The sequence below is a fragment of the Hemitrygon akajei genome, chromosome 6, assembly GCF_048418815.1.
Source record: "Hemitrygon akajei chromosome 6, sHemAka1.3, whole genome shotgun sequence".
Lineage (NCBI taxonomy): Eukaryota > Metazoa > Chordata > Chondrichthyes > Myliobatiformes > Dasyatidae > Hemitrygon > Hemitrygon akajei.
The window spans coordinates 5,313,081-5,326,125 of NC_133129.1; the positions used below are offsets into that span (position 1 = coordinate 5,313,081).

The 13,045-nt window shown below is 44.4% G+C and overlaps 1 protein-coding gene across 1 annotated transcript in view; it reads right to left on the bottom strand.

Annotated features, from left to right (window-relative positions):
* Positions 1-13,045, bottom strand: part of LOC140728826 (coiled-coil domain-containing protein 80-like) — a 42,776-nt gene that overhangs the window by 13,219 nt on the left and 16,512 nt on the right. The window contains exons 3-5 of the mRNA XM_073047799.1: positions 12,367-12,500; positions 10,798-10,949; positions 2,641-2,744 (exon numbers count right to left, since the gene is read on the bottom strand). Coding sequence (XP_072903900.1) covers positions 2,641-2,744; positions 10,798-10,949; positions 12,367-12,500 — 390 coding nt within the window. The remainder of the gene's footprint in view (positions 1-2,640; positions 2,745-10,797; positions 10,950-12,366; positions 12,501-13,045) is intronic.

Below are 13,045 nucleotides of genomic sequence, written 5' to 3' on the forward strand. Positions count from 1 at the left end.
GTCCTTTTAGAACTGAGATGCAGAGAAATTACTTTATCAGAAGATGGCAAATCTGTGGAATTTGTTGCCATGAGCAGCTGTGGCCAAGTCATTGGGTGTCTTTAAGGCAGAGATAGATAGTTGCTGATTAGCCAGGGCATCAAAGGGTATGGGTGTAAGCAGAGGAGTGGGGATGACTGGAAGAATTGGATCAGCCCATGATTGAATGGTGAAGCAGACTCGATGGGCTGAATTGGCCTACTTCTGCTCCTATATCTTGTGGTCTTATGGACCAATTAACCCACCAACCATCACATCATTGGACTGTGGGAGGAAACCGGAGCATCTGGAGGACACCCATGTAGGCAAGGGGAGAACTCCTCACAGCCGGTGGTGGGAATGGAACCCGGGTCACCTGTAAAGCGTTGTGCTAACCACTATGCTACCATGCCTGCCACCCAATGTTACAACAAGAAATATATATGAAAAAGAACAGTGCAGAAAAGAGCAAAAAGCGAGGTAGTGTTCATGGGTTTGGAAATTTGTGTTATCCCTTTGTTCTGCACAGACCCAAAACACTGACTGCTTCTCACTGCACTGAGGCTGTGTGACTTATCAGTTGTTACTGCAGTTTTTGTGTGTGCTGTATGCTGTGTGTAACTGTGTACGGTGTTTTGCACTTTGGCCCTGGAAGGATGTTGTTTCCTTTAGCTGAATGAACCATAGAACCATAGAACATTACAGCACAGAAACAGGCCTTTTGGCCCTTCTTGGCTGTGCTGAACCATTTTTCTGCCTAGTTCCACTGACCTGCACCTGGACCATATCCCTCCATACACCTCTCATCCATGTACCTGTCCAAGTTTTTCTTAAATGTTAAAAGTGAGCCTGCATTTACCACTTCATCTGGCAGCTCATTCCACACTCCCACCACTCTGTGTGAAGAAGCCCCCCCCCCAATGTTCCCTTTAAACTTTTCCCCCTTCACCCTTAACCCATGTCCTCTGGTTTTTTTCTCACCTAGCCTCAGTGGAAAAAGTCAGCTTGCATTCACTCTATCTATACCCATCATAATTTTATGCACCTCTATCAAGTCTCCCCTCATTCTTCTACGCTCCAGGGAATAAAGTCCTAACCTATTCAACCTTTCTCTGTAACTCAGTTTCTCAAGTCCCGGCAACATCCTTGTAAACCTTCTCTGCACTCTTTCAACCTTATTAATATCCTTCCTGTAATTCGGTGACCAAAACTGCACACAATAATATGGTTGAATGATAATTAAATTTGAACTTCTGTCTTTGTGATGGAACACACTAACAATGCTGGGACGACTTGTGAAGTTTCTCAGTGGTCTTGGGTGACGTGATGCCTACTTTGGTGGCACTCTACCCTCTGGATGTGACCCAAGAGACTGCAAATGCTGGTGGAACAGCAGGTTGGGCAGCATCTCTTGTCCAGCTCTCATCAGGGAGGAGGCTACGTACGTACTATCCACGCCAGGACCACCAGACTCAAAGACAGTTACCTTCCCCAAGCAGTAATGTTAATCAACACCTCCACCCACTAACCCACCCCTCCACACCCCCAACCACCACTACTTTATCATTTCCTGTCAGTCACCTTATGTACAGACACTCCTGTGCCTAGCGTCACTTCATGGACATACAATCAATCTATGTATATAAGCTATCTTATGTATTTATTATTATTGTGTTCTTTACTTTATTGTGTGTTTTGTGTTGCATCAAATCTGGAGTAACAACTATTTTGTTCCCCTTTACACTTGTGTACTGGAAATGACATTAACCACTCTTGACTCTTGAATCTGTGGGAGGAAATAGACAGTCGATGTTTCGGGCTAAATCCCCTAATCTGGACACAGCTTGGATGAAGTCAGGCTTGTTCTCCCATCCCTGAACTTGCCTTAGCAACTGTAGGTATCATTTGTACGGTCATTAAAATGAAGGAAAAGATCAAAGTTGTAAGAGCAGAGGGAATGTAGGGCTGTGCCAGGAAGGGAGCGGCTAGGAAGGAAAATTAGGATAGGAAATTCAGGACTGCGAACTTAGTGGGGAAATTCTGGAATTCTTTTCCCATTCTGGGAAAACCTCACTGGGGTTTAGAAGGATGATGGTTGGGGGGGGGGGGGGGGGGAGCATGGGCCATCTCATTGAAAGCTATCAAATATTGAAAGACCGAGAGAGTGTGGATCAGAAGAGGAAGTTTCCGATAGTGGGGGAGTCTAGGACCAGAGGGACACCCCTTTAGAACAGAAATGAAGAGGAATTTCTTCAGTGGTGAATCATTGCCACAGAGGGATGTGGAGGCCAAGTGATTGAGTATATTTAAAGCAGAGATTGATAGATTATTCATTAGTCAGGCCATCAAAGGTTATGACACAGGAGATTGGGGTTGAGAGGGATAATAAATCAGCCATGAAGAAATGGTGGAGCAGAATTGATAGGCTGAATGGCTTAATTCTGTCCTATATGTTCTGGTCCTATGGTCTAAAAGTCTCTGCCTCTCACACCTGTGATACTGCCTGAGAGAGATGAGAGTTGAGGGGCCTGCCTGTGTGCCGATCATGAAATGAAGTGGCCCAGGATCATCAGGGTATGTGCTACAGGTCCTGAGGTGTAAACAGCTGTCTAAATAACTTACCCAAATGGCAGTCCTGGCCAGTGACAGCTGACATCTGCTGCTGGAACATCCATTCTTCCTCATCAGGAGCTGAAATTATCAGCAGCCTTCGCTTCCTCTGTAACCTTAGAAAGAAAAGACAATGGACAGACCCATGAAGATGCAGAGAATGTAGGGATACGGACCTGTGTAGGCAGAAAGGATGCATTTAAATGGTTATGCACATCATAGGCTAAAAGACCTGTTCTTGTGCTTCACTGTTCTACACTCAGTAGCCACTTTATTAGATACTTCCTGTGCCTAATAAAGTGGCCATGGAGTGTATGTTCATGGTCTTCAGCTGCTGTAGCTCATCCACTTCAAGGTTCAACGTGTTGTGTGTTCAGAGATGCTCTTCTGCACACCACTGTTGTAACACATAGTTATTTGAGTTACTGTCACCTTCCCATCAGCTTGAACCAGTCTGACCTCTCTCATTAACAAGAGGTCTTTGCCCACAGAACTGCCACTCAATGGATGTTTTTTGATTTTTCACTCCATTCTCTGTAAACTCTAGAGGTTGTTGTGTGTGAAAATCCCAGGAAATCAGCAGTTTCTGAGATACTCAAACCACCCCATCTGGCACCAACAATCATTCCATGGCCAAAGTCACCTCTTCCCCATTCTGATGTTTGGTCTGATCAGCAACTGAACCTCTTGACCACGTCTGCATGCTTTTATGCATTGAGATGCAGCCACCCGATTGGCTGGTTAGATATTCGCATTAACGAGCAGGTGTACAGGTGTACCTGGCCATTGAGTGTAGTTAGCTCAGAAAGGTGAGATTTCAAGTCCAACCACAGCAGCTAAGGAACTTAAATTCAAATAAAACTGGATTTAAAAAATTAATCTCAGGCACAATACTGTATGTATGGAACTACCGTTTGCTTTCCCTGGAGCAGTGGAGGCTGATGGGTCACTCAATAGAGGCAAAGGCTGGAGTTTCTTTCACAGGGTTTGAAATGTCTAATACTAGAGGGCATGCATTTAAAGTGGGAGGGGACAAGTTCAAAGGAGATGTGAGGGGCAATAGTTTATTTATGCAGAGAGTGGTGGGTGCCCGGAATGCACTGCCCGAGGTGATGGTGGAGGCAGATACAATAGAGGTATCTAAGAGGCTCTTAGGTAGGAACAAGGATGTGGAGGAATGGAGGAATATGGACCATGTTAGTAAAGATAGAAAGCTGTGGGTATGTTACGTTGGTGCAGAAGTGTGACCAAACTTCAACACACAGGATTATTTAATGACATTTCCAGTTCACAAAGGTAAAGGAGAACAAAATAATTGTTACTGCGGATCTGATGCAGCACAGAAAACACAATAAATATAAATACACAAGATCGCTTATATACTCAGATTGAGTGTATGTCGATAAAGTGACACCAGGCACAGGAGTGTCTGTACATAAGGTGACTGACTGGAAATGATAAAGTAGTGGTGGTTGGGGGTGTGGAGGGATGAGTTAGTGGGTGGAGGTGTTGATCAACCTTACTGCTTGGGGAAGTAACTGCTTTTGAGTCTGGTGGATGCAACATATCCTCCTCCCTGATGGAAGAGGGACAATTAGTCGATGAGCAGGGTGGGTGGGATCCTTCATAATGTTACTGACCCTTTTCCAGAACCTTTCTGTGTAATTGTCCGTAATGGTGGATAGGCTGGTGCCAGTGATGCGCTGGACGTTTTTGACTACCTGGTGTAGAGCCTTCCCGTCTACCGCAGTGCAGTTTCCATTCCAAACAGAGCTGCAGCTTGTTAGGATGCCCTCTGCTGCTCACCTGAAGAATGACATGGGTACAGATGTGCACACTCCAGCTCCTCGGAAAAGCAGGGGTGTTGGTGAGCTTTCCTGATTGTGGGCTGCCCCCAGCACACCTTCAGACTGTGCTGGCTGTTGACGCAAATTATGCATTTGACTGTATATTTTGATATTTCGAAATATATTGTGACAAATAAAGCTAATCTTTATGTGCAAGCAGACAAGTTTAAATCATTCAGCATAACTTGGTGGGCAAAGGGCCTCTCTATACTCTTCGATGTTCCATGTTCTGGTAAGGGTACTGAAAACACGAGGGGAGATACTTGAGGTAAGAGGAAGGTTTTACTTTACACAGTGTGTGGTTGATACCTGGAATGCGCTGCCCAGGATGGTGGTGAAATCAGATGTAACTGCTACATTTAAGAGATAAATGGATGTACATTTAAATAGGTAAGGCATTGAAGGCAATCCCAACTCATACATTTTTGGAATGTGAGAGGAGACTCACACAAACACATACAAACACCTTTCAGACAGTGGCAGGAATTGAACCCCGGGTTGCTGGCATGACAGTCTTACGCTAGCCTACAGCCCTAGACCTCAAAAGCTACAAGGTCACTGCTCAAGGAAGAGGGGAGATATAAGGAAGGAGAGCTAGCTGGAGATCTGGGACATGGGAAAATGCCAGAATCCACTTGATAATTTCACAGAAATTTAGAAAATTCTTACAATAACAGAGAAGGAATGGGTTTGTAACTGAGAAAACAAATAGGAGAGCGGAAAGCTGTAAGAAATCAGCCAGACAATGGAAAGAGAAACCAGTCAATGCCTCAGGTCAGTAACTCTTGCTCAGAAGTGGGGAGTGGAAGGGGGACACTGGGGGGTTACATTTTCAAACAGGGACACAAGTGAGACTACAGACTGCTGGGCTGGCATGGTAGAGCAGCAGTTAGCAACCCAGTTCAGTTTGTGTCGCTGCCTGTGAGAAGTTTGTGTATTCTCCTAGTAACTGTGTGGATTTCCTCCGGATGCTCCAGTTTCCTCCCACATTCCAAAGACGCATGGGTTAGTATGTTAATTGGGCAAATGAAATTTGGACAGCACAGGCACATTGGACCAGAAGGGCCTGTTACCATGTTGTATCTCTAAATAATAAATAAATATGATCATAAGACATAGGAGCAGGATTAGGCCATTCAGCCCATTGAGTGTGCTCCGTCATTTCATCATGGCTGATTCAACCCCATACCCCTGCCTTCTCCCCACAACCACTGACACCCTTACTAATCAAGAATCTATCAATCTCTGCCTTAAATATACACAGCCACCTGTGGCAATGAATTTCACAGACTTAAGTTTAAGATCAAGTTCAAATTTATTGTACCTGATTCTAAGTTGGAGAAAGACCAATTTTGATGGTATCAGAAAAGATCTGGCAAGTGTGGATTGGCACGGGTTGTTTTCTGGCAAAGGCGTACTTGGTAAGCGAGAGGCCTCCGAAAGTGAAATGTTGAACGTACAAAGCTCGTATGTGCCTGTCCGAATAAAAGGAAAGATAACAGGTGTAGGGAACCTCAGTTTTCAGGAGGTATGGAGGAAAGGAAAGGAGATGCATAGCAGATATAGTCAAGTAGGAACAAATGAGGTGCTTATGGAGTACAAGAAATGCAAGAGAACATGTCAGAAAGAAATCAGGAGGGCTAAAAGAAGCCATGAAGTTGCTCTAGCAGACCAGCTAGCAGAGAAGACAATCTGCTAGAGAATCCTAAGGGATTCTACAGATATGTTAAGAGCAAAAGGATTGCAAAGGACAAAATTGGTTCTCTGGAACAGCAGAATGGTAATCTGTGTGTGGAGCCAAAAGGGGTTAGACAATAGACAGTAGGTGCAGGAGTAGGCCGTTCAGCCCTTCTAGCCAGCACCACCATTCACTGTGATCATGGCTGATCATACACAATTAGTACCCCGTTCCTGCCCTCTCCCCATATCCCTTGACCCTGCTATCTATAAGAGCTCTATCTAACACTCTCTTGAATTCATCCAGAGACTTGGCCTCCACTGCCTTCTGGGGCAGAGCATTCCACATATCCACCACTCCCTGGGTGAAAAAGTTTTTCCGCATCTCTGTTCTAAATGGCCTACCCCTTATTCTTAAACTGTGGCCTCTAGTTCTGGACTTACCCATCAGTGGGAACATGCTTCCTGCCTCCAGTGTGTCCAATCCCTTAATAATCTTAAATGTTTCAATCAGATCCCCTCTCATCCTTCTAAATTCCAGTGTATACAAGCCCAGTCGCTCCAATCTTTCAACATATGACAGTCCCGCCATTCTGGGAATTAACCTTGTGAACCTACGCTGCACTCCCTCAATAGCAAGAATGTCCTTCCTCAAATTTGGAGACCAAAACTGCACACAATACTCCAGGTGGTGTCTCACCAGGGCCCTGTACAGCTGCAGAAGGACCTCTTTACTCCTATACTCAATTCCTCTTGTTATAAAAGCCATCATGCCATTAGCTTTCTTCACTGCCTGCTGTACCTGCATGCTTGCTTTCATTGACTGATGTACAAGAACACCTAGATCTCGTTGTACTTCCCCTTTTCCTAACTTGACTCCATTTAGATAGTAATCTGCCTTCCTGTTCTTGCCACCAAAGTGGATAACCTCACATTTATCCACATTAAACTGCATCTGCCATACATTTGCCCACTCACCCAACCTGTCCAAGTCATCCTGCATTCTCATAACATCCTCCTGACATTTCACACTGCCACCCAGCTTTGTGTCATCAGCAAATTTGCTAATGTTACTTTTAATCCCTTCATCTAAATCATTAATGTATATTGTAAACAGCTGCGATCCCAGCACCAAACCTTGCGGTACCCCACTGGTCACAGCCTGCCATTGCAAAAGGGACCCGTTAATCACTACTCTTTGTTTCCTGTCAGCCAGCCAATTTTCAATCCATGTCAGTATTCTGCCCCCAATACCATGTGCCCTAATTTTGCCCACTAATCTCCAATGTGGGACTTTATCAAAAGCTTTCTGGAAGTCCAGGTACACTACATCCACTGGCTCTCCCTTGTCCATTTTCATAGTTGGGGAGATTCTAAATGAAATTTTTGCATGTGTTTGCTGTCTTGAGGCAAATTAGGGTGGATAAATCCCCAGGGCCTGACAAGGTGTTCCCTCGGACCCTGTGGGAGGCAAGTGCAGGAATTGCAGGAGCCCTAGCAGAGGTATTTAAATCATCCTTAGTGACAGATGAAGTACTGAAGTATTGGAGGATAGCCAATGTTGTTCCACTGTTTCAGAAAGGATCTAAAAATAAACCAGGAAATTATAGACCATTGAGTCTGACATCACTAGTGGGAAAGTTATTTGAAGGTATTCTAAGGAATCCGAGATATGAGTATTTGGATAGACATGGACTGATTAAGGATAGTCAGCAAGGCTTTGTGCATGGTAGGTCATGTCTAGCCAATCTTACAGAGTTTTTCAAGGTATTTACCAGTAATGTTGATGAAGGCAAGGCTATGAATGTTGTCTACATGGACTTTAGCAATGCATTTGACAAGGTCCAACATGGGAGGATGGTCAAGAAGGTTCAGTCGCTCAGCATTCAATATGAAGTAGTAAATTGGATTAGAAATTGGCTTTGAGGGAGAAGCCAGAAAGTGGTAGTAGATGGTTGCCTGTCTGATTGGAGGCCTGTGACTAGTGGAGTGCCACAGGGATCGGTGTTGGTTCTGTTGTTGTTTGTCATCTATATCAACGTTCTGGATGATAATGTGGCTAACTGGATCAGCAGATTTGCGGATGACACCAAGGTTGGGGGTGTAGTGGACAGTGAGGAAGACTATCGTGGCTTGCAGTGCTAAATAGGACCAGATGGAAAAATGGGCTGAAAAATAGCAGATGGAATTTAATCCTGTCAAGTCTACATAGCACCATCCAGAGACAGAGAAGCAGTTTCAGCGACAGGTTACTATCGATGAAGAGGTCAATACTCCCCAATGCCATTAGGCTTTACAATTCAACCGCCAGGACTTAAGAACTTTTTTTTTAAAGCTATTATTAATGCTTTTTGAGTTAGTGATTTAGATGCATATCATATTTTTACTGAGTTAAGTATTGTATGTAATTAGTTTTTGCTACAACAAGTGTATGGGACATTGGAAAAAAAAAGGTTGAATTTCCCCATGGAGATGAATAAAGTATCTATCTATCTATCTATCTAAGTCTGAAGTGTTGCACTTTGGTAGGACCAACCATGGTAGGTCTTACACACTGAACAGTATGGCACTGAGGAGTGCAATGGAACAAAGGGATCTGGGAATACAGGTCTATAGTTAATTGAAAATGGGACACACATAGATAGGGTTGTAAAGAAAGCTTTTGGCACATTGGTCTTTATAAATAAATGTATTGAGTACAGGAGATGGGATGTTATGTTGAAGTTGTATAAGACATTGGTGAGGCCTAATTTGGAGTATTGCGTGCAGTTTTGGTCACCTACCTACAGGAAAGCTGTAAATAAGGTTGAAAGAGTACAGAGAAAATTTACAAGGATGTTACAAGGGGTCTGGAGGACCTGAGTTATAAGGGAAGATTGAATAGGTTAGGTTTTTTTGGAATGTAGAAAATTGAGGGGAGATTTGATAGAGGTACAAAAAATTATGAGGGGTATAGATAGGGTATATACAATCAGGCTTTTTCCACTGGGGCTGGGTGGGACTACAATTAGAGGTCATGGGTTAAGGGTGAAAGGTGAAAAGTTTAAGGAGAATATGAATGGAAACTTTTTCACTCAGAGGGTTGTGAGAGAGTGGAACAAGCTGTCTGCACAAGTGGTGCATGTAAGTCCAATTTCAATGTTTAAGAGAAGTTTGGATAGGTACATGGATAGTAGGGCTATGGAGGGCAATGGTCCCAGTGAAGTTGATGGGAGTAGGGAGTTTAAATGGTTTTTGCATGGACTAGATGGGCCAAAAGGCCTGTTTCTGTGCTGTACTGCTGTATGACTGAACATGTAGTGTATACAATCAAATGAAGCAACGATTCACTACCCTCTGGCTAACAAATGCACCGCCCAGCAACCCACCTATTTAACCTTCGCCTAACCACAGGACAATTTACAATGACCAATTAACCTACTAACCAGTAGGACTTTGTACTGTGGGAAGAAACCAGAGCACCCACCCAGTCACTGGGAGAATGTACAAACATTCTACAGATGACTTCGGAATTGAACTCCAAACTCCAATGTGGAGAGGATATTTCCTATAAGAGGAAAAGGCCTGGGTCCAATGGGAATAGCCTCAGAACAGAAGGACGCCTCTTTAGAACAAAGGTGAGGAGGAATTTCTTTAGCCAGAGGGTGGTGAATCCGTGGAATTCATTGACACAGACAGCTATCATCAGTTATACTTAAAGCAGAGATTGATAGATTCTTGATTAGTAAGAGTGTCAAAGGTTACAGGCAGAAGGCAGGAAAATGGGGTTGAGAGGGAAAATAAGTCAGCCACGATCTAAAGGTGGAGCAGACTCGATGGGCCGAATAGCCTAATTCTGCTCCTATGTCTTGTGTTAATGAGGTTAGTGCAGGAAAACCGTGCTGAGGCAGAGATCAGCTGTGATCCCGATCAATGACAGGACCAGGTGGACTATTCCTGCTGGTTCTAAAGTTGTAACAAAAGACATCTGCACCCATACTGTTGAAAGCAGAGACTGAGACTTGCTTACACGGTACAGGACAGCTACGGGCTCTTCGGCCCACAGTGGCTGTGCTGAAAATGATGTCAAATATAACTAATCCTATCTGCTGTATATGGTCCATGTCCATCCATGTGTCTGTCTAAAAGCCTCTCCAATGCCTCTATTATATCTGCCTCCACCACCACCCCGGCAACACATTCCAGGAAATGGACCACTCTCCATGTAAGAAAAACCTACCCTCTACACCTTCTTTGAGCTTATCCCGTTCGCTTTAAAGATATGCCCTATAATTCTGACATTTCTACTTTAAGAAAAAGACTATCTACTCTATTTATGCCTTTCATAATCTTATAAACCTCTATCAGGCCTCCTCTCAGCCTCCAGAGCAAACAACCCATTTGTCCAAGCTCTCCTTACAGCACATGCCCCTAATCCAGGCAGCATCCTTCTGCACCCTCTCCAAAGCCACCACATCCGTCCTGTAAGGGGGCGACCAGGACGACACAAGAGACTCCAAATGCAGCTCAACCAAAGTTTTACACGACAGTTGCAACTTGACTCCATGCCTGCAGCAATGAAAGCAAGCATACCATGTGCCTTCTTGACTGTCCTGCTTCTTGCGGTTCCACTTCAGGGAGGCACAAGATCCCACACACATCTTACCTGAGAAGGAATTTGTTGATGTTAACCTGACCCTCACGCTTGAGGCAGGCGACACCACTTTTCTTCTCCTGTTCAATCTCTGGTAGCCTGGAGGGAAACGTGTCCATGTAATTCACCAGAACTTTGATAGGAATGGGGACATCGAAGTATTGCTGTGGAACAGAGCAGTTGGTTTAGAGCAGGCAACACCTCAACCCCTCAGTCAGCAGACTCTTGAACCAGAGGGGATAACTTCACTCAGCCCAACCCTGAACTGTTCCCACAACCTATGGACTCACTTTCAAGGACTCTGCACCTCATCTTTTCGATATTTATTACCTTTTTGAAAATATTTTTCCTTTCTTTTCTCATTTGCACAATTTGTTGTCTTTTGCATATTGATTGTTTGTCCATCCTGTTGGGGGCAGCCTTTCATTGATTCTATTGTGCTTCTTTGTACTTGCTGTGAATGTCTGTAAGGAAATGAACCTCAGGGGTGTATATGGTGACATAAATGTACTTTGATAATAAATTTACTTTGAACTTTGAATTTTGTATAAGGCCCACAACTGGTCAACCATCGCTATTGCGTCCTAGCCGGTACGCAGGCCAGGACAGTACGATATGGAGAGAAAGCTGTTGCCCGTGTAGCGGGCCCACAGCTGATGAACCCAAAGGGAGAGCAGAGACTGATACAGTTTGGTACCAGCACCATCACAGGAATTGCCAGTCAGTGTTGAATTCATCATTGGTCTGCTTTAGGGACTCCAGGACCAGATTTACTCCGGAAGCCTTCCCCATGTGTGGGTATGGCCGCGTGCTGTGGAGGTTTGAGATCAGAGTTTGCATTCTCCTGGTAATTTTGTATACCTCTATCAAATATCCCCTCATTTTCCTGAAGTCCTAACCTACTCAGCCTTTCCTTATAATTCAGGTCCACAATTCCCAGCAACGGATTGTAACTTATGGTAATTTTTATTTCATAGAACCATAGAACATTACAGCACAGAAACAGGCCTTTTGACCCTTCTTGGCTGTGCCAAACCATTTTTCTGCCTAGTCCCACTGACCTACACCTGGCCCTCCAAACCCCTCTCATCCATGTACCTGTCCAAGTTTTTCTTAAATGTTAAAAGTGAGCCCGCATTTACCACTTCATCTGGCAGCTCATTCCACACTCAATATTTCATTATTGCACTGAACTGCTGCCACAACATAACACAATTCATGACCTAAGTCCATGTACCAAGGTAACGTAACGGTAATGGTTGCTATTACAGCTCGGGCTGTTGGAGTTCGGAGTTCAATCCTGCGGTCCCCTGAAAGGAGTCTGAATGTCCTCTTGTGGAAGGCGGCCGTTTTCTCGGGTGCTCTGGGTCTTCACAGTCCAAGGATGTACCGGTTGACAGGTTAATTAGTCATTGTAAATTGTCCCATGTCTAGGCTCGGGATGCTGACGGCACTGTTCAGAGAGCTGGAAGGGCCTGATCCATGCTGTGTCCCCAAATCCAGTAAATACTGAATCTGAAATACCAATCTTCTGTTCCAAAGTGAACTCAATGAAAATGGCAAAACTGTGTCGACTCTCACCTTCACTTTCATGTTGTAATCCACCAGCACCATAAAGAATTCATCAAAAGTCATGCCAAAATCTTTCCTGAGCTCTGTGATCACCTCTTCGCTGACAGGTCCAGTCATGGGATCATCCAGGGCTTTTTCATTCTCTGAAACACAGAAACAGGGAGACACATCAAGGAAATGGAAACCACAGAGACTCTGAAAGGACCATAAGCTCCTGCATCATGCCCTCCACATTCACCCACGTGCCTGCAACAAGTTCAGGTTTACTGTCATAGTCAAGCGACCTGTAGCTAATAAAGTGGCCACTCAGTGTATGTTCGTGGCCTTCTGCTGCTGGAGCCCATCCACTTCAAGGTTCAATGTGCTCTGCATTCAGAGACATTCTTCTGCACACCACTGTTGTAACACGGGGTCATGAGTTACTGTCCCCTTCCTGTCAGCTTGAACCATTCTCCTCTCACCTCTCTTATTAACAAGGTGTTTTTGCCCACAGAACTGCCACTCACTGGATGTTTTTTGATTTTACACACTATTCTCTGTAAACTCTAGAGGTTCTTGTGTGTGAAAATTCAGGAGATCAGCAGTTTCTGAGATACTCAAACCACCCCATCTGGCACCAACAATCATTCCAATCATCAAGGTCACTGAGATCACATTTCTTCCCCATTCTGATGTTTGGTCTGAACAA